The sequence below is a fragment of the Zonotrichia albicollis genome, chromosome 33 (genome assembly GCF_047830755.1).
Source record: "Zonotrichia albicollis isolate bZonAlb1 chromosome 33, bZonAlb1.hap1, whole genome shotgun sequence".
NCBI classification, from domain to species: domain Eukaryota; kingdom Metazoa; phylum Chordata; class Aves; order Passeriformes; family Passerellidae; genus Zonotrichia; species Zonotrichia albicollis.
Window position 1 is genome coordinate 177,965 of NC_133851.1, and position 26,085 is coordinate 204,049.

The following is a 26,085-nucleotide window of genomic DNA, read 5'->3' on the forward strand; positions in this document are numbered from 1 at the left end:
CCCCCAAACCCCACATCCCCCAGACCCCACAGCCCCCCTGAGCCCGGGTCCCTCCGCCCGCTCTGGCCCCGGTGGTGGCCGGGGGAGGGCCCGGGGGGCCCGAGGAGGGCTCGGGAGGGCCGGCCCCGCTCGGGGGCCGGGGGAGGGTCCGGAGCCACCGGGGGAAGGTCCGGGGGGCCCGACGGGGCCGGCCCGGCTCGGGTTACAGCTCCGGGGGGCGGCGGGGCCGGGACTTAAACGGGGCCGCGGGGCCGAGCGGGCACTGCCGGCCCCGGGCGCGGATCGGGCGCAGCCGCCTCGCCATGCCCGGACACCGCCCGGCCCCCGGCGGGCGCCGCTGCCGCCTCCCCGAGCCCGCAGCCACCGGCGCGGCCCCGGGAGCCGCCCCCCGGCCCGGGCTCCTGCTCCTCCTCCTGCTCTGCCTCGCCGCCGCCGCCGCCGCGCAGGACCGAGACCTCCGTGAGTGGCGGGGATGGGGACACAGAGGGGACAGAGCGGAGACACAGAGGGGACACAGCGGGGACACAACGGGGACATAGAGGGAACATACAGCGGTGAGGGATGGGAAACTTTTGGGGCATCGCCGGGGGGGGCGAGGGGGACACGTTGAGGGAAAGTTGGAGAAGGGGAGGGGAGGACAGCGAGGGGACAGCGGGGAACAATGGGGACAGAGGGGAGATGGAACAGAAAGAGGATGGGGGACAGCAGAGAACTTCGGGGGACACTAGGGGACGTTTTGGGATGGACAGAGAAAGTTTCAGAGTGGCGGGGGGGACGGCTTGGAGCCTGGGGACACCGAGGGGACATCGGGGGATAGCTTGGGGACATCGGGGGACAGCGTGAGACGCACGGGGAAAGTTTCAGTGGGGCGGGGAGGGGGCAGAGTGGAGTTTGAGGACACCGCGGGGCTGCGTGGGGACATCGGGGGCTTCCTGGGGACACAGGCACAGAACAAAGGGGAAAGTTTCGAGGCATCCCGGGACAGCAGCGCGGGTGAGAGTGGGGGACAGCGGGGAAAGTGTCAGGGAAATGTGTGACAAGCTTGGTGGCACGGAGGGGCACTGGGGGACAGGGAGGGAGAGCACGAAGGGAGCTGGGGACGTCGGGGGACAGTGGGAAATTAAGTGGAACAGAGTGGGACAGGGTGGAGGACACCCGGGGCAGCCTGGGGGACAGTGGGGGGACAAGATGGGGCAGGGAGCGTGGGACACTGGAGGATGGCACGAGGCGGGGCAGGGGGGACATGGTGGGGACACTGGGGGACAGTTTGGGGTCCAGGTGTGTGGCGTGGACGGAGTTTAGTGACAGTAGGGACGGAGAGGGACAGGAAGGAGACAGTTTGAGATGGCTGGAGGGGCACAGGTGGGACATGGGGGCAGCAGGTGACGGTGAGGGGGCAGAGGGACAGCCGGGGGAGCGGGCGGTGACCTGGAGCAGGGACAGGCTGGGGACAGGGAGTGCATTGAGGGCCAGCCCTGGGGACATCCCTGGGGACATTCCAGGGACCCTGGGGACACCTGGGAGCTCCCGTGTGCAGCCCAGGGACCCCGAGGCACCTCCTGGGGACCCTGGGGGCCCCCCGGGACCCTCCAGGAGCACCTCCGGGTCACCCGTGAGTTCAGCCTGGGGACACCAGCGCCCCTTGTCCCCCAGCCCGTGGGGACACTGGTGCCACCAGAGCTGCGGGGACACTCGAGGGGTGTCGTTGCTCGGGGCTGTGTCCCAGAGGGGGCTCAGAGGGGGGCTGGTAGTGCCACCATCCCCCTGCTGGCTGTCCCCGCTCTGTCCCCTCACTGGGGCTATGCCGGGCTGCTTTGGCCTCCTTCCTCTTTTTCCTCCTGGTGCTCAGTGCCTTCCCCCCGATCCGCGTGTCCCCTCGCTGTCCCCGCGCTGTCTCCGCAGCCGAGGCTGGCAGCTGCCTGCAGGACGGGGCTGGCAGTGCCACCACCCCCTCCTGGCTGTCCCCGAGCTGTGCCCGAGCTGTCCCCCCTCACTGGGGGCTGCGGGGCCCCTCTGGCGTCCCCCTCCCTCCTCCTCCTCCTCCTCCTCCTCCCCGCCGCGCTCACAGCGAGCCTGGCAGTGCCACCGCCTCCCCCGCGCTGTCCCCGCGCTGTCCCCACGCTGTCCCCGCGCTGTCCCCGCAGCCGAGGCTGGCAGCTGCCTGCAGGACGGGCACCGCTACAGCGACAAGGACGTGTGGAAGCCGGAGCCGTGCCGGATCTGCGTGTGCGACACGGGGACGGTGCTGTGCGACGAGATCATGTGCGAAGAGCTGCGGGACTGCCCCAGCCCCGAGATCCCCTTCGGAGAGTGCTGCCCCATTTGCCCCACCGAGCAGCCCAGCGGTTGTAATTTATTTATTTCCCTTCATTAGAGAATTAATAAATAAATTACTCGGCCATGGATGGCGCCATCCATGCGGCAGCGCAGGGAAAAGGCAACTTCACCCCAAAACAACGGGGAAAAATCGGCCCCAGGGGAAAAATCATCGAGGTTTTTAGCCCTGGTTGAAAATTTGGAGGTTTTGGGGGGGGTTAGACAGAAAAAAAATGGGGGAAAGGGTGGTAGGAGGGGATTTTGCACCCCCAGCAAAAGGGCTTTGGTGGAAATCCCCCGAAATTGTGGGAATGCACCCCAAAATGAATGGAAACCCCACAGACAGCCCCAAGCAGGGTTCCCAATTGTGGAATTTCACCCCAAAGTGAAAGAAAACCCTAAACCCACTTCCCCCAAACCTCCAAAACCCCCAAAGTTGCCTTTTTTTAACCCTTCCCTTCCCCAGCTGGGGGGGATTAAAGGGTTGAGCACCCCCAAAAAGCCTCCAAACCCCTACGAGAAGCCCCCTCGAGCCCCTCGCTGCTGGCCCTGCTTTGGGGGAGCCCCCAGTGCCCCCCAGTCTGGCCCAACAGCCCGACCAGGACAGAGCCACCTCGTGTTGCCCCCACCCCAAATTCTTGTGTCACCTCCCCATTAATTTCTCTTTACTTTTCTTTTTTCTTTTTTTTTTAATTTCCTACAGGGAAGCCTGGCCCCAAGGTGAGTGAATTTGGGAGCAATTGTCCCGAATTTTGGGGTGGTTTTGGTGGGCCAAAATTGGGAATTTGGAGGGGGCTTTTGGGGCAGTTTTCTGCTCATCACGGGGGGTCAGACAGAGCAATCTTGGGGTAGTTTTGGGCCCTTGGGGGGTCAGAGAGAGGAATTTTGGGGCAGTTCTGGGGTCTCACCCTTGGCTTCTCTTTGCAGGGACAGAAAGGTGAACCTGGTGACATCAAAGATGTGAGTGGGGGGGAGACCCCAAAAAGGGGCTGAGGTGGGAGGGGCAGGGCTGGGAGACCCCACAAAGGGGCTGGGACCCCTCCAGTCCTGATGCCCCCCCCTTTTGTGTCCCCACAGGTCGTAGGACCCCGAGGACCCCCGGGCCCACAGGTGGGAGCAGCTCCGGGCTGGGATTTTTGGGGGAGGGGGGTTTGGGAGAGCGGGGGAGGGGCGGGAGGGGACTCCTGACCCCCCCCTCCCCCATCCTGTTCCTCCCCCCCAGGGCCCCGCAGGTGAGCAGGGACAGCGAGGGGACCGCGGCGAGAAGGGCGAGAAGGTGAGACTCCCAAAACCCCTAAAAGTCCCCTCACCCAAAATCCGCTGTGAAAACCTAAAATCCTCTTTTACCTCCCCCAAAAAACCAAAAACCAGCTGAGAACTCACCCAAAATCGCTTTCTTTGTCCCCCCTCCCCATCCTAGGGTGCCCCCGGCCCACGGGGCAGGGATGGGGAGCCCGGAACCCCAGGAAACCCCGGCCCCCCCGGGCCCCCCGGACCCCCGGGACCCCCCGGCCTCGGGGGAGGGGTGAGTACTGGGGGGGGGGGGAGATGGGATTTGGGGGGTTTGGGGGGAAATTGAGGAGATTTGGGGATGTGGAGGGGAATTTGGGGGGGGTTCGTGAGAGTCTGGTGGGAATTGAGGAGGGTTGGGAGGGGATTTTGGGAGGGGGTTGAGGTGGTTGAGGAGATTTGGGGAGGTTTTGAGGGAATTTGGATGGGTTTTGAGTGCAGTAGCAGTGATTTCGATAGGAATTGGGGGGATTTTAATGAGAATTGGATTTTTCTGAGGGGAATTTGGGGTTTTTTGGGGGGTCTCCGGGGTGCTGAGCCTCCTTTCCCTGGCAGAACTTCGCGGCTCAGATGGCTGGGGGCTTTGATGAGAAGGCTGGAGGGGCTCAGATGGGCGTCATGCAGGGACCCATGGTAATGGCACCCCAAAATCCCCCCAATATTCCATGAAACCCCCCCAGATCCCCTCAATTCCCCCCGAACCCCTCCCCACCCCCGTGCAAGCCGATCCCATTTGGGACCCCCCTCCAGGACCCCCAGTTTTGGGGGGTCTTTGGTGGCTCCGGGGGTGTCCCCAGCCGGTGTCGTCCCCCCCGTGTGACATCTCTGTGTCCCCCAGGGCCCCATGGGACCCCGCGGCCCCCCCGGCCCCTCCGGCTCCCCCGTAAGTATCGCCCCCCTCCTCACATTTCGGGCTGGCCGGGCCGGCTGGGGCCACCCCCGCTGATGTCCCCTTGTCCCCGCAGGGTCCCCAAGGATTCCAAGGCAACCCCGGTGAGCCCGGCGAGCCCGGCGCTGCTGTGAGTGTCCCCAAATGTCCCCACACGTCCCCAAACCCGGGCACTGCCAGCCCCCAGTGCCGCTCATCGCCGCCTCTTTGTCCTCTGCAGGGTCCGATGGGTCCCCGGGGACCTCCGGGACCTCCTGGCAAACCCGGTGACGACGTGAGTGACACTGGTGACATTCAGCCGCGGTGGCAGCCGGGCTGAGAAGGGACAAAAAGTGACATTTTTGTGTCCCCAACCCCTGAAAAATCTCGTTTTCCCCGCAGGGCGAGACTGGCAAACCCGGGAAATCCGGTGACCGCGGCCCCCCCGGCCCCCAGGTGAGCGTGGCACCGGTGGCCCCGCCACAAAGCCACGGCTGTCCCTTCCCTGTCCCCTCCCTGTCCCCAACTGTCCCTTTTCCGCTGCCCGCAGGGTGCTCGTGGCTTCCCCGGGACCCCCGGCCTGCCTGGAGTCAAAGGCCACCGGGTGAGTGCGTGTCCCCTCCCTGTCCCCTCCCTGTCCCCGCGTCCCCCCGGAGCGGCTCTGTCATTGTCACACCCCCGCCGTGTCGCTGTCCCCAGGGCTACCCCGGCCTGGACGGCACCAAGGGAGAGGCGGGAGCACCTGGAGCCAAGGTGAGAGGGGGTGGCGGTACCTGGACTGGGGACAGTTCTGGGGTGCAGTGGCTGTCCCCTGCTGGGGTGGCAGTCCCCTGGCTCTGGTGGCCGTCCCCGTAGCACCAGGGGACCGTCCTCGCCCTGTGTCACCTGTGTCCCTCCCCGCAGGGCGAGTCCGGCTCCCCCGGCGAGAACGGCTCCCCCGGACCCATGGTGAGTGAGCGCTGCGAGAGGGAAACTGAGGCACGGCCGGGTGGGCTCGGCCAGGGCCAGCCCCCCCCGGCCTCACCTCTGTCACCCTCGCCTCTGTCACCCTCACGTGTCGCTCTCTGTCCCCACAGGGTCCCCGCGGGCTGCCCGGAGAGCGAGGACGCCCGGGCCCCTCGGGCGCTGCGGTGAGTGTGGTGGCACCGGTGGCATCCGGGGATGGCGGGGAGGACCCGACCCCCGCCCTGGGGACCCCCCCTCACCCCCGGCACCGTCTCCCCACAGGGCGCTCGTGGCAACGACGGCCTCCCGGGCCCGGCCGGACCCCCGGTAAGTGTGGGGGGGGTTGGCGCGACCCCCGCCCTTGTATCACCCCCCCGAGGGGACAGCGAGGTGCCTCAAGGCCCCCCGGAGCCCGGGGGGACCCTCACGCTCCTCTCGCCCCCAGGGTCCCGTCGGCCCCGCAGGAGCCCCCGGCTTCCCCGGCGCCCCCGGCTCCAAGGTGAGGGGACAGGGATGGTCCCGGTGGGGACAGCAGGGTCCCGATGTGACCCCTGAACCTCTCGGTCACCTCCCCCTCAGGGTGAAGCGGGTCCCACCGGAGCGCGAGGACCCGAGGGTGCCCAGGGCCCCCGCGGGGAATCCGGGACTCCCGGCTCGCCCGGCCCCGCCGGCGCCCCCGTAAGTGCCTGTGTCCCCTCGCCCTGGTGGCTTTGTTCCCTCGCCCCGGTGGCTTTGTCCCCCGGCGTTGTCCCCTGAGCTGGGAGTGGCGGGGACGGGGCCGGATCCGGGGAAACTGAGGCACGGAGCTCAGCGAGGTTTTCTTGTAGGGGAACCCAGGGACCGATGGCATCCCCGGAGCGAAGGGATCGGCGGTGAGTGGGGACAGGGACAGGGATGGGGACAGGGATGGGCCGGGGTGAGGAGCAGGTGCCCAGGGAGGGCTGTGCTAGCATTTTGGGACATTTGGGTCGCCTGGGGGTCGTGGGGCACTCAGGGATGGGGGACACTGGGGGACAGAGATGTGTGGGGACACTGAGGGGGTATTGGGGACCCTGGAGCTGCAGTGACAGGGTGGGATTTGAGCTGCAGGAGGACAGCAACTGCCGGCAGAGATGGGGACAGTGGGGACACCGGTGACGCTGGAGACACTGAGGGCTGTGGCGGGTCCCTGATGTCCCCCGGTGTCCGCAGGGCGCTCCAGGCATCGCCGGCGCTCCAGGATTCCCCGGCCCCCGCGGCCCACCCGGACCCCAGGGAGCCACCGGCCCGCTGGGCCCCAAGGGACAGACGGTGAGAGACCCCCGATGTCCCCCCGGGGACACGGCCACGCCCGGTGACCGCGCCCGGACCCTGACCACACCCCTGGCCACTGACCACGCCACGCCCTTTGGCCACGCCCATCTACCAGCCAATGACCACGCCCCTTTATGCCCAGGCCACGCCCCCTTCATACCTTTTCCCTTTGGGTGTCCCCTCACCAGAGTCACCCCCGGGTCACTCCTGGGTCACTCCTGGGTCACCTGGCCCTGACCCGTAAGGGAACACTGGGAGTGGAAATTGGGATGGGATGGGATGGGATGGGATGGGATGGGATGGGATGGGATGGGATGGGATGGGATGGGATGGGATGGGATGGGATGAGATGGGGACAAGGACCTGGAGCCCAGGCCAGGGACGGGGTGGGGACAGCTGTGGGGACACTGTACTCTATCCCCCCTTATCAGGGAGAGCCCGGCATCGCGGGATTCAAAGGCGAGCAGGGACCCAAGGGAGAGACGGTGAGTAGGGCTGGGGGATGCCAGAGCCCCCGGCCGGGGGTCCACTCCAGCCCTCACTGTCCATGGAGTGTCCAGTCCCAGCCCCTCATTGGTCATCCTAGTATCCATCCCAGTGTCCATCCCACCCCAGTGTCCATCCCGGCCCCTCTCTCCCCTCCGGTGCCTCTGGGCCCTAATGAGCCGTTCCCCTAACGAGGCCCCTTGGGGCAGCAGCGTCCCCCCCGCCCCCCCGCGGGGGGACAGTGGCCGGGGGACAGAAGGACAATGGCCGCAGTGTTCGGTGTCCCCCCGTGGGGCCGTCCCCCGCCTTGGGACATTCCCCCCTCGCCTCATTAACCACCATCAATGGGGCCCCGCCGCGCCCGGCGCCAGCGGGGACAGGGGGGCACGAGGGGACTCGGGTTTATGGGGTTTGTTCCCGGGGGTCCAGGGAGGGGATGAAGGCTCCTTGTGACCCCTTTTCCTCCTCGCCCTCAGGGCCCCGCAGGACCCCAGGGCGCCCCCGGACCGGCCGGGGAGGAAGGGAAGAGAGGAGCCCGCGGAGAACCTGGAGCTGCTGGACCTTTGGGGCCACCTGGAGAGAGGGTCTGTGGTGCCCTCAGCCTCAAATATACCCCCAATCCCAAAGAACTGACTCTGACCCTAAAAAAATAACCCTGATCCCAAAAAACTGACCCCAATCCCAAAACCCCTTCACTCAGCCCTAAAACCCATCCCTGACCCTACAAATCCTCGTCTTCCCCCACAGGGAGCTCCTGGCAACCGCGGCTTCCCCGGGCAAGACGGGCTGGCCGGCCCCAAGGTGGGACTCTGGGGACACCGGGGGTGTCCCGGGGGTGACAACCCCAAAGTGACCCCACACTGACCCCAAATCCCCCACACTGACCCCAAATTCGCCGCAGGGAGCCCCGGGCGAGCGCGGCCCCGCTGGCCTGGCCGGCCCCAAAGGAGCCACCGGCGACCCCGGACGCCCCGGAGAGCCCGGCCTGCCTGGAGCCAGGGTGAGGGACAGCAGTGACCCCAAACACGGGACAGGGGGATGGATTGGGGGGGTTGAGGGTGGTTAAAGTGCTCTTAGGGTCAATTAGCTGATTTTGGGGTGGTGAAGGTGGGTTTGGGGTCACTAACGTGCTTTTAGGATTGGTAAGGGTGGTTAAGATGATTTTGGGGTCAGTGAGGTGATTTTGGGGTTGGTTTAAGGAGATTTTGGTGGTGGTCAAGGTGGTTTTGGGGTCAATAATGTGATTTTGGGAGTGGTTAAAGAGATTTTGGGGGTTGATAAGGTGCTTTGGGGTTGATAAGATGCTCTTAGGGTTGTTCAAGGTGCTTTTGGGGTTGTTTAAGGAGCTTTCAGGGTCAATAAGGCCCCTTTGGGGTTAGCCAAGATGCCCTTTGGCATTAAGACCTTTTTTGGTCTCTTGGCACTCTTTGGTGCTAATTAAGAAACTCTGAGGTTAATTAAGATGCTCTCTGCTAATTCAGATGCTCTTTGGGATTCCCAAGGTGCATTTGGGGTTCCCAAAACCCCTCCTTGGGGTTCCTTGCTCTTTGGGGTGCCTTTTGGGGGTCACTCCACGGCCATGGGGTCATGGTCACACCACAAACCCTTTTTGTCCCCACAGGGTCTCACAGGTCGCCCCGGGGATGCTGGGCCCCAAGGCAAAGTCGGCCCCACAGTGAGTGACACCCCATAAAAGAATTGGGGTTTGGGCTGGTCTGGGGGTTGGGGTGGATTGGGATTGGGGTGGTTTGGGGTTTGGGCTTGGGGGATGGTTTGGGGTCAGGGGTGGTTTGGAGTTTGGGTTTGGGGTGGTTTGGGGTTGGGGTTTGGGGTCAGGGGTGGTTTGGGGTTGGGGTTGGGGGTGGGTTGGGGTTTGGGATTGGGGTGGGTTGGGGTTGGGGTTGGAGGTGGTTTGGGGGTGGTTTGGGGTTGGGGGTAGTTTGGGGTTGGGAGGGTTTGGGGTTTGGGGTGTGTTGGGGATGGTTTGGGATTGGGGTGGGCTCCTGTCCCCACTGACCCCGCTGTCCCCACAGGGTGCCCCTGGCGAGGACGGACGTCCCGGACCCCCCGGCCCCCAGGGGGCTCGGGGCCAACCTGGTGTTATGGGGTTCCCTGGTCCCAAAGGTGCCAATGTGAGTAAGGACCCTTTTCCCTCTAAAAATACCCGGGAGTTCTCCCTGGGGCCAGAACCCCAAATCCTCCATCCTTGTTTAGGGCGAGCCTGGAAAAGCTGGTGAAAAAGGACTTCCTGGAGCACCGGGGCTGAGGGTGAGGTTTTCTATCACACAAACCCCAAAAATTCACCTTTTGGTGCCACTCCACCCTAAAAGCCCCCAAAGGGGGAAACTGAGGCACGGGAAGGGGGGAAATAGGCATTATGGGATTTGGGGCTCAGTTTTCCGTCTCCTCAGGGACTTCCTGGAAAGGATGGAGAGACTGGAGCCGCCGGACCCCCAGGACCTGCTGTGAGTGCAACTGGGCGAGCTCAGGACTGGGGCTAAAAACCCCAGATTTGGGCTAAAGCCCCCCTGGATCTGCTGGGGGATCCCAAAACCCACAAATCCTTAGCCCCTGTGGTGCTGGGGCCTTGTGGGATCCCCAAAATCTTGGGGTGGGGGAAGTCTGAAATCCCAAAGGTTTTTGGGGTCCTTGAGCAGCGTCCATCCCACAGGGCCCGGCAGGGGAGAGGGGAGAGCAAGGAGCCCCCGGCCCCTCCGGCTTCCAGGTGAGCTCAGGGGTTTGGGGTTTGGGATTTGGCGTTTGGGGTGATGCCACCCCAACCCCCAGGGTCCTGCTGTCACTGTTCTCACATGGCTCCTGTCCCCTCCCAGGGACTGCCAGGGCCGCCAGGTCCCCCCGGCGAGAGCGGCAAACCTGGAGACCAGGTGAGACTCCCCAGTCCCCCCCCAGGTGGGGTCAGGATCCCCCAAATCCCTCAGGCCTGACCCCAAACCCGTTTGTCCCCTTCCCACAGGGCGTTCCTGGAGAAGCCGGAGCCCCCGGGCTCGTGGGTCCCAGGGTAAGTGTCACCTGTCACCTGGGGGTGGGTCACAGAGTGTCCCCTGTGGGGGGCTTTTAGGGGCCAGTGTCACCTGTCCTCCCATTTGGGGATGTGTTCATCCCACGGGGACTTTGGAGGGCCTGGTTGTCCCCACCCAGGGCCACCAGATCCATGCTGGTTCCATCCTCATCCCAGTCCCTCCAGGGTAGCATGAGACAGTGCCCTCCCCATCCCCTGGTGCCACCACCATGGTGTCCCCATGTCCCTGCTGAGCTGTCCCCGTGTCTCTGCTGAGCTGTCCCCTTGTCCCAACTGAGCCATCCCCATGTTCATGTCCCCATGTCCCTGCTGGTCCCCGTGTCCCTGCTGAGCTGTTCCCCTGTCCCTGTGTCCCCACTGAGCTGTCCCCCGTACCGATGTCCCCGCTGAGCTGTCCCCATGTCCATGTCTCCATGTCCCTGTTGAGCTGTCCCCACTGTCCTCGCTGAGCTGTCCCCCTGTCCCTGTGTCCCCGCTGAGCTGTCCCCATGTCCATGTCCCCATGTCTCTGTTGAGCAATCCCCACTGTCCTCGCTGAGCTGTCCCCCTGTCCCTGTGTCCTCACTGAGCTGTCCCCTCTGTCCCCAGGGCGAGCGCGGTTTCCCCGGCGAGCGCGGTTCTCCCGGTGCCCAGGGCCTGCAGGGGCCCCGCGGCCTCCCTGGCACCCCCGGCACCGACGGACCCAAGGTGGGTGACACAAGGAGGGGACAGTGCCGATGGCGGTGCCACCGCGGGGGGTGACACCCCAATAATGTCCCTTTGCTGCTATAGGGTGCCACCGGCCCCGCTGGCCCCAACGGCGCCCAGGGACCCCCGGGGCTGCAGGGGATGCCCGGGGAGAGAGGAGCCGCTGGCATCGCCGGTCCCAAGGGGGACAGGGTGAGTGACGGTGACATGGGGGGCACGGGGTGCCACCAGTGCCACCAGGGCTCAGCTGGGCTCACGCTGGCCCTGTGCCACCCCACAGGGAGACGTTGGAGAGAAAGGACCTGAGGGAGCCCCTGGAAAGGACGGAGCTCGCGTGAGTGGGATGGGGACGGGGAGGGAGGGGGCCAAGCAAGGACACTCTTGGTGGCCAGCCAGAGGTGCCCATGGTGGCCAGCCAGGGATGCTCTTGGTGGCCTCCTCCTCATGGTGGTTGGTGAGGGATGTCCATGGTGGCTACCCAGAGCCTTGGTGACCTCACTGTCCCCTCTGTCCCCACAGGGTCTGACCGGTCCTATCGGTCCCCCCGGCCCCGCTGGCCCCAACGGCGAGAAGGTGAGACCGGGGTGGCCCCACCAGTGCTCCCACAGGGACAGATCTCACCTGATCCCTGGGGCAGATCCCACCTGATCCCTGGGGCAGCCCTGCCCAGACAGACCCCATCCATCCCCCACAACTCCCCCTTCCTTTCCTTCCTTTCCAGGGCGAGTCTGGCCCCCCCGGCCCGTCCGGAGCCGCTGGAGCCCGCGGTGCCCCCGTAAGTGCCACCTGTCCCCCCCCGGTACTGGCAGTGCCACATTGGCCCCATTCCCTTGATTTTCACCCCGTTTCCCCCACAGGGAGAGCGCGGAGAGCCCGGAGCCCCTGGCCCTGCTGGATTCGCTGGACCCCCAGTGAGTTCTGTCCCCAGTCCATTCCAATTCTGTCCCCAGTCCATCCTAGCGTCCCCAGCAGCTGCTGACCACTGACCACGACTCTTTCCCAGGGTGCTGATGGCCAGCCCGGAGCCAAGGGCGAGCAAGGCGAGCCTGGCCAGAAGGGTGACGCCGGAGCCCCCGGGCCTCAGGGTCCCTCCGGGGCTCCTGGACCGCAGGTGGGTCCAGCCGAGACCCCCACAATTAGGGCTGAGCCCTTGTGGGGGTCCCTCATCCCGGGAATCTCCAGGTCCTGAGTGTCCTGATTGGTTTTATGCCTCTTCCCAGGGTCCCACTGGTGTCACCGGTCCCAAAGGAGCCCGGGGTGCTCAGGGACCCCCGGTGAGTGGGGGGAGGGGAGGGGTGAGGGGGGAGGGGAGTGGGGGAGGAGCCAGGTCTGACCCCCTCTTGCCTCCGTCCCCAGGGAGCCACCGGATTCCCTGGAGCCGCCGGGCGCGTCGGACCCCCCGGTCCCAACGTGAGCTGGGGGCAACTGGGGGGAACTGGGGTCACTGGGGGGGAACTGGGATCACTGGGAGCAGCCAGGATCTCTTGGGAAGATCAGGGATTGCTCAGGTCCGTTGGGATCCCTGGGGAAAAACCGAGATCATGTGGGAACAGCTCACGTTGGGGCAGTCAGGATCGCTCAGAAGCTCTGGGATCACTCAGGCCAGTCGGGATCAGCCAGGATCGCTGCCCCCAGCTTCGGGGGCGGGCAGCTCCCCACGATGTCCCCGAACCAAAGCCACCCCCGGGTGCCACCACTCAGCCCTTCCTAAGAGGCATCACCAGTGCTCCCCAATCCTCGAGCAGTGCCAGGGCTGGGATCAGGGATGGATCGGGAACGGGATCAGGCACGGCTCAGGGATGGATCAGGAATATGGAAACCCCTCTAACCCCGATCTCTCCTGCAGGGTAACCCCGGACCCCCCGGACCCCCCGGCTCCGCGGGCAAGGACGGCCCCAAGGGCGCCCGGGGCGACGCGGGACCCCCGGGCCGAGCGGGGGACCCGGGGCTGCAGGGCCCCGCCGGCCCCCCCGGCGAGAAGGGCGAGCCCGGCGAGGACGGCCCCGCGGTATTTGGGATTTGGGGACGCTGCCCCCGGCCCCTCCGCCAGCCTCCGAGCGGCGCTGACCCCTCCCTCCCCTCGCTTTTTGTCCCCACAGGGTCCGGACGGGCCCCCCGGCCCCCAGGGGCTGGCAGGACAGCGCGGCATCGTGGGGCTGCCGGGGCAGCGTGGCGAACGCGGCTTCCCGGGGCTGCCCGGACCCTCGGTGAGCAAAACCCTAAAAAACACACACAAAAACCCCAAACACCAAAAAAATCCCAAAATCTGGGAAGAAATGGGAGCTCATCAGAGGCAGTTTCGTGGTGTGGAAGGATTTCAGGAGGTGGGGAGTGGTGGAAGCTGCTCATCCCCATCCCAGTGCTTTTGGGATTCTCTTTCCATGCCAAAAAAATGTCCCAAAATCTCCCAAGGCTTTTTCCCCCACTGACACGGCCATGCACCAGACCAGCAGGATGCAATTTCCATTCCTTTTTCCCACCGGGAATGTGTGCCCCCTGAGCTCTGGGGAAAATTTGTGGCCGAGGAGGGTTTGGATTCCCTCCCTCTCTCCTGATTCCCTGCTGCTTTTCTGCCCTCAGTCCACCCAGACACACTCATGGGGGGGGTTCCTGGTTTTTTAGGGAGAGCCTGGAAAACAGGGAGCACCTGGATCTGCCGGTGACCGGGGACCCCCTGGGCCCGTGGGACCCCCTGGGCTGACTGGACCAGCTGGAGAGCCTGGAAGGGAGGTAAGAAATTTAGGAATGTCTGGAATATCCAGGATGGATCTCTGGCTGACCCTGGGTGGAGACAGCCTTCAGGTTGATCCCAGAAAATCCCAGCACGTTTTCCCCATAGAATTTTGCCTGGATAAAGGAGTTTTCCCGCCATCCCAAAGGCAAAAGCTGAATTCCTCCTCTTTTCCCAGGGAAATCCCGGCGCTGATGGACCCCCGGGCAGGGATGGGGCAGCAGGAGTGAAGGTGAGCTCATCCTGGATTTCTCAAAGGCTGGAATTCCTGGGAATTCCCGTTATGCCAGAATTCCTGACCCCATTCCCTGTTCCCAGGGCGATCGTGGTGAGACCGGCCCCGTGGGCGCTCCGGGCGCTCCCGGCGCTCCCGGAGCTCCCGGCCCCGTGGGACCCACTGGAAAACAGGGAGACAGGGGAGAGACGGTGAGTGGGACACCTCGGGATGGGGGGGAGACGGGAATTACTGGGAATCCTCCCAAATCCACGCCATGGAGCTGTTTGGGATCATCTGGAAATGTCACCGGGAGCAGCTCCGAGCGACTTCCTGAGGATTCCTGGTTTGGGATCTGCCTGGGAGCTCCAGAGGTTGGAGCTGGGAATGAGCTGGGCACCCCAGGAGATAAAACTGGGAACACCTGCAGTGCCCTGGGCAGCTGGGAACGCCAAATCTCACACCCCGCATTCCCACACCTCAAATCCCATTCCCGCCGTTTTTGACTGCCCTCCTTTCTCCCACAGGGTGCTCAGGGTCCCATGGGTCCCTCTGGCCCCGCAGGCGCCCGGGGGATGCCGGTGAGTGAGTCCCACCTGGAATTCCTAGGATCCCAGTTTGGGATCGCAGCTTGGCACCCTGGTTTGGGATCACCCCCACTCCTGACCCGCCGTGTCCCCCCTGCAGGGTCCCCAGGGGCCGCGTGGTGACAAAGGCGAGGCGGGCGAGGCTGGAGAGCGCGGCCTGAAGGGACACCGGGGCTTCACCGGGCTCCAGGGGCTGCCCGGGCCCCCCGTAAGTGCTGGGATTTGGGACCACAGCCCCCCATAGGTCCCAAATCCTACATCCCACACCCCAATCCCACATCTCCCGTGCAACCCCAAATCCTCCATCCTCCCGTCTTTCCCAGGGTCCTTCTGGAGACCAGGGTGCTGCCGGACCCGCAGGTCCCTCCGGACCCAGGGTAAGTCCCGGAATTTTGGGGGAAAAAGGGAAAAGGAGCAGCCCCTGGACTGGTGCCACGCCTGGAGGTGGCAACCCCATCCCTGCTGTGCCCTGAGCCCTGTTTGGGGTTTTTCAGGGTCCCCCCGGCCCAGTGGGCCCCTCAGGCAAGGACGGCTCCAATGGGATGCCCGGACCCATCGGCCCCCCTGGACCCCGCGGGAGGAGCGGCGAGCCCGGCCCTGCGGTGAGCAGGAACACCGGGGAGAGGGGATCCGGGAGGAGAGAGGATCCAGGAGTGGAGGGGTCCAGGAGGAGATGGATCCTGTGGGGAACAGGAGGGATCCAGGAGGGGAGAGGGGATCCTGCAGGGGAGGGATCCTGCGAGAGAGAGGGGATCCAGGAGGGGAGGGGATCCAGGAGGGGACGGATCCTGTGAGAGAGAGGGAACCTGCCACAGAGGGATCCCGTGGGGGACAGTGGGATTCAGCGGGGAACAGAGGGATCCAAGTCCCGGCCAATCACCCCATGACCGCTCCTCCCTCCTGCAGGGTCCTCCTGGGAACCCCGGCCCGCCCGGCCCCCCCGGGCCCCCCGGCACCGGTATCGACATGTCGGCGTTTGCGGGGCTGGGGCAGCCCGAGAAAGGCCCCGACCCCGGGCGCTACATGCGGGCGGACGAGGCGGCGCCGGGGCTGCGTCCGCACGATGCCGAGGTGGACGCCACCCTCAAGGCCCTCAACAACCAGATCGAGAGCATCCGCAGCCCCGAGGGCTCCCGCAAGAACCCAGCCAGGACCTGCCGAGACATCAAACTCTGCCACCCCGACTGGAAGAGCGGTGAGAGAGAGGCCCCAGCCCTGTGTCCATCCCTGTCTATCTGTGTCCATCCCTTTGTCCATCTGTGTCTGTCCCTGTGTCCATCCCTGCGTCCCTCTGTGTCCATCCCTGCCTCCATCCCTGTGTCCCCATCTTCCTCCTTGTCTCCTCCACCACCCTCCCGGCCACCAAGGCCCACACTGACCCCACCACGGGCGGTCACTCACTGACCCCGCGCCCTCGGTCCACAGGTGATTACTGGATCGACCCCAACCAGGGCTGCACCCTGGACGCCATCAAGGTCTTCTGCAACATGGCCACGGGGGAGACGTGCGTGTACCCCAGCCCCGGCAGCATCCCCAGGAAGAACTGGTGGAGCAGCAAGGCCAAGGAGAAGAAGCACGTCTGGTTCGGCGAGACCATCAATGGCGGCTTCCACGTGGGTGTCTGGGAAGGGCATGGAGGGGAAACAGGGTGCCTGGAGTTTCACAGAAGAGTTGGAGCTGCTTACCTTCCTGGGGGTGGAACTTTTGGTGGTTCTATCAGATATTGGGTGGTTTGAGGATTATATGGAAATTTTGGAGGTGATGTCCGTCCTGTGGGTGGAACTGGTGGTTGTTGGATCAGAAATGGTTAATTTAGGGGATTTTACTGAAACTTTGGAGTTGATGTCCCTCCTCGGGGTGAAATAGGGGGTATTTGGATCAGAACTGGTGGATCCAGTGGACTTTATGTAAATCCTGGAGTGGTGTCCTTCTTTGGGGTGAAATTGATAAGGTTTGGATCAGATATTGGTGGATTTAGGGAATTTAAGGAAAACTCGGAGCAATGTCCTTCCTTGAGGTGAAATTGATGGGTTTTGTATCAGAACCAGTTGATTTAGAGACTTTCATGGAAATCTTGGCACCAGGCCATGACAGTTTCCAGGTCTTGGAAAGCAAACTGTGGAAATTCCCCAAAAATACCCCCAAGAAAGCCCAAAATTCCCCAAAAATGCCATCTGAAATCTTCCCTCCCCCCTTCAGTTCAGCTACGGCGCTGAGGAGCTGGCGCCCAACACGGCCAACATCCAGATGACCTTCCTGAGGCTGCTGTCCACCGAGGGCTCCCAGAACGTCACCTACCACTGCCGCAACAGCGTGGCCTACCTGGACGAGGAGTCGGGCAGCCTGAGGAAGGCGCTGCTCATCCAGGGCTCCAACGACGTCGAGATCCGTGCCGAGGGCAACAGCAGGTTCACCTACAGCGTGCTGGAGGACGGCTGCACGGTGCGTGCTGGGAGGGAGAGGGGGCAAATCGGGGCAAATCCGTAAATCGCGGGGTTCACCACATAGGGAGGAACCTGGGAGGTCAGAGAGAGCGACCTGGGAGGTGACAGCATCTTGTCACCAAGTGCCACCAACCCGTGAGGGGACAGCATCTTGTGTTACCAAGTGTCACCACGGCCAAGATTTGGGTAACACCTCCAGCTGGCTGCGGTGCTCCAGGGATGGGGACTCCAAACCCCATTTTCCAGTGTTTTCCCCCTAGAAATACACTGAGAAACACGGCCCTTCTTGGTTTAACAATGAAATGGGGCTCAAACTGAGATTGGGAAGGTTCTAGGAGATTAATAAATCCATTTTTCCAATGCTAATGATAAATTTGGGGCACAAATTGAGATTAGGAAAATTATGGAGGATTAAATAACTCAATTTTTCCAATGCTAATGATAAATTTGGGCTCAAACTTAGTTCTGGAGGATTAAATAACCCCATTTTCACCCATTTTTTTCCTTATAAATACACCAAGAAGTGGGGCCTCTCTATGCCTGATGACGACAAATGTGGGTTCCAACTGGGGTTTGAAGGGTTTGGCGAGGATGTAACAGGTTAAATGACCCCAATTTTGTCTGTTTTTACCTCAGAAACACACGGGGAAGTGGGGCAGGACTGTCATCGAGTACCGCTCGCAGAAGACCTCGCGCCTGCCCATCGTGGACATTGCACCTATGGACATTGGGGGACCCGAGCAGGAGTTTGGGGTTGACCTCGGCCCCGTCTGCTTCTTGTAAAAAAAAAAGGATTTTTTTGGTGTGGTTGTTTGTTTTTGGTTGTCGTGGTTTTTGTTTGTTTGGTTTGGTTTTTGTTTTTTTAAAAAGCCCGGCCCGATTCCTTAAAAAAAGAAAAAAACCACAAGAAACGGGATCCACCCCAAAAAGGAGCTGAGAAGTTCTGCACTGAAAGGGCTCACCCCAGATCAGGGAGCAACCACCTCATCCCAACACCAGAATCAAAGGAAAAACCCGTTAATATTTATTTATTTTCTTCCTGGAAGACCTGTTTTTGAGGTCAGGTGGAGGTGGGAATGTCAGTGATCCCTTTTTCCCTGAAAAAAAGATGGGATTTCACCAATCCAGGTATCAAAAATCCCCTCCTCACCCCGAATTTTCCCCTTTCCCCTCAGCAGGAGTGTTCATGTATAATATGAGTTAAAAAACACACAAAAAAAATCAAAAAATGGTGCTATTCTTGTAAAACGAGTCTGTATTTTTTAACATCTGTTGGTATAAAATGAAAAAAATCTAAAAAAAATCACTTTTGGTCGAAAGTAAAAGTTGAGTTGAGTCTCTTTCTTTTGGGTGTGTTTGCAGTAATTTGAATATTTTCTCCCCATTTCAACCACCATGAAGTTCTTTAGGTTGGGAAAAAATCCTATTGAAGTCCTCATTTTGGGGTAAAACTGCACATTTTTTGGGTTGGGATACTTCAAGCTAAGGGGGAAGAGGGGGGCGAAATCCCCCAGAAAAGACAAAAAAAAAAAAGGAAAAATTTGAAAGTGAAAAATTTTGAAGTAGAAACTTTTGGAAAAGCAGGAGGCTTAATTGTGGAATTCTTGTCCTATAATTAGGATTGGGACAATCTTGGTGTCACCAGGGCAAGGGGCGGCTGTCCCTTCCTCCCTACAAATTTTATCCTGTTTTCTACCTGCAAAAACTCAATTTTGGGGCTGTTTTGCAGCACTGGAAGTAGGAGACTCCACTCTTGCTGTGCCACAAAAAATCCCACATGGAAATTCCTCTCCTCACCATGCTGTTCATTACAGGCAAAAAGCTCAGAAATGGGATTTTTTTAATGATCTTGACAAAAATCAGCCCAGTGACCCCGAAGAGGCCCAAGCCTGCTCAGATCTCTCCCGCAAGAGGCCCCAGGCAGCTCCTGGGTGAGGAATTCCTGAGTTTCACCCCAATTCTTTTGGGTCAAAACTCCTCTTTTTGCCTCTGTGGATGGCAAAGCTTCTCTTGGAGAAATTAAAACTTGAAAAGATTTTTAAAAACAGCTTTTAAAAAGCCATTTTGGGGCAGAATTTGAGTTTTAAACCCTCCCAGCTTCAAGAGCAGCAGCTGCCAGTTGTGGCCAAGCACCAAAACATTGGCAGGGGAAATTCATTAAGGAGGATTGGGGGATTAAAGAGGATTTTCCACCCAAAAGTGCCCTTTGAGACGCTCTCCTAACGATGGGGGCTCTGCACCAAGGGTTGGGGTCAAATCTTTCCCCTCCTGGTGCAGCCAAGCAGAAAATTCAGGGGTCCCTCCTGGGGGCCGCCCACCCAAAAAACCCTCCAGGATCCTTGGAAAAGTGGGATGGGGCTGGGGACTAAGAGGGGGAAAGGGAATGAGGGGAGACCCCCAGAAAATCAGGATTAAACCCAGCCAGGAGGGGAAAAAAATTGAGAAAAAGCCAAGTTTGGGATTTCTTCCTTTTCCTAAAAAAAAAGGGAAAACTCAGTGGGAATTGGTCACCAGGGAAGGAGGTTGGGATTGGGATTCTGGGCACTGGTCCCAGCTGGGAACGGGAACCTGGTCAAGTTTTTCCCCCCTCATTTTCCCCCCAGAATTCCTGGGAAGGGCTGGGAAAAATGGGATTTTCCAGCCTGGAGAAGGGAAGGCTCCAGGGTGACCTCTCAGGAGAGCCAGGGACAGACCTGGGATAAAGGACAGAGGGACAGGACGTGGGGAGTGGCTTCCCACTGGGGTCTGGAGGTTTGGGTGGGATTCGGAGAAGGAATTCCTCCCTGTGAGGGGAGGGAGGCCCCAGGATGGAATTCCCAGAGGATTCCCCATCGCTGCGGAGGAGTTTTAGCATCCCCCAACCCATTCTGGGATTCTGCGGAAATCCATCAGCAAAACAGGGATTTTTGGGCAAAAAACAACACAGGAGCAACCCCAGCAGAGCACTGGATTTAGGACAAATCCAGAACTTTTCCTTAAAACAATAAAGGACAGCACATGGAAAGATCCAGATCAGGTTTATTGATTTCAGAAGAATTCAGCCTCACAAATGCTGCAGGGGCAGGAATCTCTTGCTGGAAAAGGGAGCGGAGTGTGGATTTTGTGCCACTGTCACCCCAAAATCCAGGGAAGATCCCCTCCCATGTAACTGTGTCTGGCTCCCGAATCCCACGGGAAAGGAGGGCTGAAATTCCAGAAAAAACCTCCCAAAAAGGGGCAAAATGCCAAAGGGCTGCGGGGGCCGGGCTGGCAGCTGGGCTTTGCTCGGGATAGCGGCTGGCAGGAATGTCCAGCTCCCGGCAGGGAGGCCTTGGAATCCCAGCCTCCCACAGAACCCCCTCCAATCCCCGCTGCTTTGGGAAGTGGAGCACAAAAAGCAGCAAATTCCCGGATTTCAAACCCCAGGGAAGAGCCTCTGGATGCCAAAGGGGTCGGAGCCACAGGGGGAAAATGAGGGAGAGGTTTATTCCAAAGACTTGGGTTCCTTTGGCTCCTTCCAAAGGTGTAACAGAGGCTCATTCCAGGTGGGAATTCTCCCTTTTTTGGGGTCTTGAGGTGCTGCCACCATTGAGCAGGAAAACAAACTCATTTTCCCTGAAAAAAATAAACCCATTCACTCTCAAAAATTAAATCCATTTACCCCAAAACACCCTGATGGTGCCAAGCTTCCAGAACAGGTGCAAACCACTGCAAATCTCTGGGATTTCAGCCCTCGGTTCCGGATTCCTTGGCAGGAAGGAAGGGAAGGAGCATCCCCGGCAGGGCGGCGGAGGAGGCGCCGGGTCTGTCCCCGCAGAGCCGCTCGGGGGGCCCGCGGGGCCCTCAGGGCGTCCCCCGGGCCGGCGCCGTGGAGTTGGAGCTGCAGTCCAGGTAGTGGAAGGTCTCCAGGGTGCTCTGGGCGCTGTGGCCGATGTAGGAGAGCCTCACCGAGGTCCTGGCAGGGCAAAGGGACAGCCCAGCAGGTTTGGATTCATCACAGACTCCTCTTTTCCTCAAAAAAAACACCCCAAATTCCTGCGGGTTTTGGTGAAAAGGTGGCGATTGCAGCCTCTGGAAGGAGCTGTGTGCTCCACCCCATATTTACCCACCCTGGGCTGGATTAAAACCTGACCCTGAGGTGGATCTGGGGAAAAATCCAAGCAGGATTTTCTCCCTGGGGCCCAAATCTGTGGCTGGAATTCCCCTGGGATTCAGGAACCACAGAACAGAATCTTAAGGTGGGAAAAGAGCTCCAGGAGCAGCACCCACCTCATGAGGATCACGATGTTGTGGACCTTCACCTTGGGCAAAGTGCAGAAAAAACTGGAAAAGATCAAGGAAATTGGTCAGCAAGTGAGAAACTTGAGGAATTTGGGATTTTTTGGCAGCTCCTGCTGGTATTTTTCACTTTGGTGTTAACAAAACCATCTCCACAGCACCTTGAGAAAATTCCTGGCAAAGGAATTGAGCAGGAAAAGTGAGTGATTTACAATTAATTCCCCAAATTTTAATCAAAGCAGCTCCAACCCTCTCCCTCCCCAGGTATCTCCAAGGAGCAGTAAATCCTTACTACACATAGGACAGGGATCCACCCAGCTCTGCCTTCACGGTGAAATTCACCTGCAACAGAGCGGAAAAAAATCAGATTTCAGTGCAGCTTCATCACCTTTCAACCCCATTTCTGAGGGAGTGCACAGAGCAAAAGCAGCTGTGGCCCCTGGGCACTGAAATCACGAGGTGAACTCGGAGAGCTCCGGTCAGTACCAGTTTGTCCCTCAGGGGCTGGATGCTGGAGACGTTGGTGAGCTGCTGCCTGCCCACCACGGTGTTCATGTACTGCACCTGGCTGCTCAGGCTGCTCACTGCCACTGAGTAGAAGTTGGAATTCCTGATCCTCAGCGTGGCCTGGAGGGGACAAAAACAGCCCTGACCTTGCTGGCTCTTTCCCCTGGGGATTTGTTTTCCCAAATCCATGGAAACTTTACCGTGATGGCCAGGAGGACAGTGGAGTTCTTCCTGTCAAACCACACCTGCACCACTTTGATGCCATCATCGTCCACCAGCACCGAGTGAGGGAACAGGAAGAAAACCCCCAGGCCAGACAGCAGCAGGCAGAGCAGCACTGAGAGCAGCACATAGAGTTTCCTGGGGGAAAAGAAAAAAAAAATTCTTCACCTCTTCTGCAAGATTGGGATCCTAAAAAACCCCACCCCGTGTTTGGTTTCCTTGGAAGAGGCACCCAAGAGCTGCTGTCACATTTTTAATATCAAGATGGCTCAAAATCCTCCCTTTGCACATTTAGGGTTGGGTAATGAGCAACCAAAGCAGCATTTTGGGGTCTTTTTGCAGTTGCTCCCAAAACTCCAGTGAGGGGATGGAAGGTGGGAGTGAGTTTGTGGTATTCATGGTAGAAATATTTAAAATCACACTTATACCCTATATTTTGGGGTGAAAACAGCCCCTAAAGCAATAAAAGAACTCCTCCCTTACGTTCTCTGAGGACGAAGCCGTTGGTCGCTGTAGGGGATCAGAGCCACCAACTCGTTCACCTGCTCTGGGAAACAAAATGGGAATAACACATTAAAAAGTGACATTTTATGGGAATATCACATAAGTGACTTTTTTTTTTTTGCTGTTTAGAGCTGGATTTTGGGGTGCTTAGGCCCCAGAGGAGCAGCCACCTGAAGGGATGCGGCCGGTGCCTTGGCAGGTGGGGCAGGTGATGCTGTCCTGGCCCGTGAACTCCACGTAGGGATTCTTGGCCCCGTCCTGCACAGGCTCCTGGCTGACCAACACCTCCTCATCCTCCTCATCCTCGGCCTTCCTGCAGCTCGGGGCGGCGCTGGCGGCGGACAGGGAACGCACAGAGCCCATGGTGGCGGTGATGGGGACGGCTGTGTCACCTGGGACAGGCGGCAGGAGCGGCTCTGGGCTGTTAAAGGGGGTTTTGAGCCATTTCTAAACCACAGTCCCAAAGCCACCACAACCCCATCCACACGGGGCTTCCCTGGAGAAGGGGACACCTTGATGGGCTCCATTTCCAGCCACCCAAAACCCAGCGCTGCCCAGGCACCCCCTCCTCCAGTGAGAGCAGCATCTCCTCAGGCAGACCCCGCCCCAAAACACAGCCCCGGGGCTCGGAGCGTCCCCTCAGGAACAGCCCAGAGCCCCTGAGACGCCCCGAGAGGAACAGGCCCCACTGTGGACCCCATCTCAGAGACTCCCTCATCCTCAAGGTCCCCCTCCCTCAGGAACCGCCCTTTGAAGATCCCCTCTCTCAGAGACGCCCTCCCTCAGGAATTTCCCCTTCACAGACTCCCACCCTCGGGACCCCCTCCCTCAGAGCCCCCCTGTCCCGGCGCGCCCCTCACAGACCCCTTCCCTCAGCGCTCTCCGCCAGGGGGCGCCCCTCTCCCGTCGCCGCCGCGGCCCCGCCCCGTCCCCGCGCGCAGCCGCCGTCGCTATGGCAACTGAGGGCGATGGACGTGGGCGGGGACTCATATGACCCCGCCCGTTTCTCCTCACGTGAGATGGGCGGGGTTACAAATACCACGCCCATCTAGTGGGACAAACGTCACAGTGTAGGGCGGGGTTTAGAGAGCCACGCCCCGTCATTTCACCCAAAGCGCACGCGCCAATAATCAGGGGTGTGGTCAGTGACCACACCCTTCATTTGCATGTGATAGGCGTGGTCATATTCGCGCAGGCGCAGAAACAAGGTGTCGTTCCGGTTGGGCGTGGCAGGGCGGGGCAAGGCGGGGCGTGACGTGAGTCGCGCGCGTGCGCGCGACGGGGGGCGTCCCGTTAGGAGCGCGCATGCGCTGGAGGGCGGGGCTTGAACCAGTGTGGATCTCAGGAGCCCCAGTTTGGGGATCGCTGTCCCAGTGTGAGCCCCCTCACACCAGTACAGACTCGGGCCGCACCAGTGGGAGAGCCCTGCTCCCAGCACGGAGCGGCCTCATACCGGGACCGAGCGATCCCGAGCAGTCCGAGCCCCCCTGTCCCGGTCCGGAGCGGTCCCGAGCGGCCCGAGCCCCCTGTCCCGGTCCAGCCCAGCATCACCTCCAGCCCCATTCAATTTCTGAGGAAACGCCCCCAGGCCATTCCCTCCCACCTCCCCCCCAGCCCCGACAGCTCCCGGGTCCGTTTTACTTCAATAAATTCCCTCCCGCGGGACTTTCCCCCAGCACACCCCAGAGAAAAACGATGGGAAAAAAAAATCCCTCCCTCTCCCAATTATCCAAACTACCAAAATAAATTTAATGGCAAAATTAAAATATTTTGCGAGCTCCAGAGGCACCTCCTGCTCGACCGCGGGAGACGTATCCCATGGAAATTTTATGGATCATTTCTCCTCTCCTTCCCAGGAGCGAAATTTCAGGGAGGGTAGAATTCCCTGCTCTCCTTCCTTCCCGCACCGTCCCGGGGGCTGAGGCATGAAGAAGGGCTGGGAAAGGAAAAGGAAGAGGGATTGGGAAAGCAGAAATCCCTGCCAGTCCCTTGGGACGAGCTCGACCCCGCAGAGAATCCCCAGAGCAGGGAAAGAAGCGAAAATTCCCCCCGCAGCCTCCCCTCGGCTCCTGTCGCGTCCTGGGTTAGATCCCTGTTTTTTTACCAGTTTTTTTCTGCCCCCAAACCCAGCGGGAGTGGGCGGAAGGGGGAAAAGCCCCTTTTCCAGCCAGCAGGCGGGACTGTGGAAGCGCTTCCCGGGAAATCTCCGCTCTCCCGGGATGGGGCGAGCCCGGACCCATCCCCGGGATGACGGATCACTGCTCCAAGGACCGGGAAATACCGGACTGGGGCTTTTCTCCTCTTTTCCATGTGTCCTTCAGGGATTTCTGAGCCTTGAAACGGGATCGTGGAATCGCAGGATTTTTTAGGAGGGATCTTGGAGCTCATCCAGCCCCGTTTGTCCCACAGGTGCCGCCCTCCCAGGTGCTCCAAGCCCCGTGCAGGGACAATTCCGGGGGTGGCAACGACGATCCTTAAGGTTCCTTCCGAGCCCAAACCATTCCATGAAGATCTGGAGATCCCACTTCCTGCCACTCCACATCCCCGGGCCATCCTCCTCCTCCTCTCCCAGCCCCGCCGATCCCTTTTTCCAGGCTGGAGCAGCACAAAAACCGCGGCTCCCGCTCACAGCTCTTGGGATTTGCAGGCAGGAATGAAATTCCGTGCAGGAATTAAATCCTCCCGAATCCTGCCCGTGCCGGCTGTCCCGGGTATGCGGAGCAGAGCCGGGATTTGGCCCCACACCTCTCGTGCCGGGTGAATTGAGGGCAGAAAAGCAGCAGGGAATCAGGAGAGAGGGAGAGAATTCAAGCCCTCCTCGGCCACCAACTTTCCCAAAAGCTCGGGGGACACAAATTCCCGGTGGGAAAAATGTAAAAATTTGTATGGAAAACGCGTCTCGCTGGCATGGCCGTGCCAGTGGGGAAAAGCCTTAGAAGATTTTGGGACATTTTTTTGGCATGGAAAGATAACCCCAAAAGCACCAGGATGGGAATGAGCAGCTTCCACCACTCTCCCGAAATCCTTCCGCGCCACGAAATTGCCTCTGATGAGCTCCTATTTCTTCCCAGACGTTGTTTTCCCCTCCTCGGCCTCATTAAATCAATTTAAAGGCGATTTCGAAGCGTTTTCCCCACGCAAACCGCGGCGGCTGAACCCGGTGCCCGCGGCTGCGGGGGCTCTGCTGCGCCGGGGGCTCGTTTGCTCCCGGGATTTTGGGTTTAGGGGACACCCGATAAACCCTGGAGCGGCAGCAGCAGGGGTTCTCTGGGAGCTCTCTCGCTGCTTTATTCGGTGCTGCAGGTGGCTGCACCCGGGTGGGGATGTGAGGAAGGAAATGGGGAAATTGCCGAATATCCCGATTTTTTAGACTGGGGGTGCAGGGTGCCCAATCCTTGGGTTGGGGTGGGCTGAGCTGGTTCTGCCCAAAATCCCACATTCCAAGCCACCAATAAGAGGATTTTGTATGGTCAAGGTCGGTTCTTGCTCTATCCCAAATACTCTCAGATTCTTCAGGAGCAGCCAAATCCAGGTGTCCTGCGGGTCCCCAGGCCGGGATCACCCTCGGGCTCTGAGGGGACAGCAGGAGCAGCCGGAGCCTGCAAAGAGCCGGGAGTGCTGGGGGTAGCACTCCAGTACCGGTGGCATTCATTCTGTCCCGGTGCAGCACCGGGCACTCACTGGGAGCTGGATC

At 60.6% G+C, this 26,085-nt stretch overlaps 2 protein-coding genes across 5 annotated transcripts; one reads left to right on the forward strand and one right to left on the reverse strand.

The window, feature by feature from the left end:
• On the forward strand, nucleotides 1–18,215 carry COL2A1 (collagen type II alpha 1 chain). The gene is made up of 54 exons (XM_074530714.1): nucleotides 1–459; nucleotides 2,145–2,345; nucleotides 3,020–3,036; nucleotides 3,244–3,276; nucleotides 3,394–3,426; nucleotides 3,539–3,592; nucleotides 3,737–3,841; nucleotides 4,162–4,239; nucleotides 4,445–4,489; nucleotides 4,572–4,625; nucleotides 4,716–4,769; nucleotides 4,877–4,930; nucleotides 5,025–5,078; nucleotides 5,174–5,227; nucleotides 5,378–5,422; nucleotides 5,551–5,604; nucleotides 5,702–5,746; nucleotides 5,865–5,918; nucleotides 5,999–6,097; nucleotides 6,247–6,291; nucleotides 6,611–6,709; nucleotides 7,144–7,197; nucleotides 7,675–7,782; nucleotides 7,946–7,999; nucleotides 8,100–8,198; nucleotides 8,820–8,873; nucleotides 9,232–9,330; nucleotides 9,413–9,466; nucleotides 9,610–9,663; nucleotides 9,870–9,923; nucleotides 10,030–10,083; nucleotides 10,173–10,217; nucleotides 10,827–10,925; nucleotides 11,010–11,117; nucleotides 11,206–11,259; nucleotides 11,445–11,498; nucleotides 11,647–11,700; nucleotides 11,783–11,836; nucleotides 11,929–12,036; nucleotides 12,146–12,199; nucleotides 12,282–12,335; nucleotides 12,772–12,933; nucleotides 13,025–13,132; nucleotides 13,548–13,655; nucleotides 13,835–13,888; nucleotides 13,975–14,082; nucleotides 14,398–14,451; nucleotides 14,558–14,665; nucleotides 14,781–14,834; nucleotides 14,952–15,059; nucleotides 15,364–15,652; nucleotides 15,883–16,070; nucleotides 16,657–16,899; nucleotides 17,538–18,215. The coding sequence occupies exons 1-54, from the start codon at nucleotides 303–305 to the stop codon at nucleotides 17,682–17,684; spliced, it is 4,533 nt and encodes a 1,510-aa protein (XP_074386815.1). The 5' UTR covers nucleotides 1–302; the 3' UTR covers nucleotides 17,685–18,215.
• Nucleotides 18,216–19,901: 1,686 nt separating this feature from the next.
• Nucleotides 19,902–23,399, reverse strand: TMEM106C (transmembrane protein 106C). 4 transcript variants are annotated; one of them, XM_026799128.2, is made up of 8 exons: nucleotides 23,256–23,399; nucleotides 22,562–22,783; nucleotides 22,371–22,434; nucleotides 21,866–22,025; nucleotides 21,645–21,785; nucleotides 21,451–21,500; nucleotides 21,150–21,203; nucleotides 19,902–20,835 (listed from the first exon to the last, which is right to left on the reverse strand). In XM_026799128.2, the coding sequence occupies exons 2-8, from the start codon at nucleotides 22,752–22,754 to the stop codon at nucleotides 20,724–20,726; spliced, it is 774 nt and encodes a 257-aa protein (XP_026654929.1). In that variant the 5' UTR covers nucleotides 22,755–22,783; nucleotides 23,256–23,399; the 3' UTR covers nucleotides 19,902–20,723. The 4 variants fall into 4 exon arrangements, with proteins under 4 accessions (XP_026654929.1, XP_005497318.1, XP_074386817.1 ...); XM_005497261.4 differs by having other exon boundaries at nucleotides 22,562–22,812; nucleotides 23,256–23,380; XM_074530716.1 differs by lacking the exon at nucleotides 21,451–21,500 and having other exon boundaries at nucleotides 21,547–21,785; nucleotides 23,256–23,386.
• Nucleotides 23,400–26,085: the final 2,686 nt, after the last annotated feature.

Bases quoted from the DNA above. Each gene is read 5' to 3' on its own strand.
- COL2A1 (XM_074530714.1), top strand. From the start codon at position 303: ATGCCCGGACACCGCCCGGCCCCCGGCGGGCGCCGCTGCCGCCTCCCC. The intron at 5,228-5,377 runs GTGAGAGGGGGT...CCCTCCCCGCAG, and splicing joins CGGGAGCACCTGGAGCCAAG to GGCGAGTCCGGCTCCCCCGG. The intron at 11,499-11,646 runs GTGAGACCGGGG...CTTCCTTTCCAG, and splicing joins CTGGCCCCAACGGCGAGAAG to GGCGAGTCTGGCCCCCCCGG.
- TMEM106C (XM_074530716.1), bottom strand. From the start codon at position 22,754: ATGGGCTCTGTGCGTTCCCTGTCCGCCGCCAGCGCCGCCCCGAGCTGC. The intron at 22,026-22,370 runs GTAAGGGAGGAG...CTTTTCCCCCAG, and splicing joins CGGCTTCGTCCTCAGAGAAC to GAAACTCTATGTGCTGCTCT. The intron at 21,786-21,865 runs GTAAAGTTTCCA...TGTCCCCTCCAG, and splicing joins CTGTCCTCCTGGCCATCACG to GCCACGCTGAGGATCAGGAA.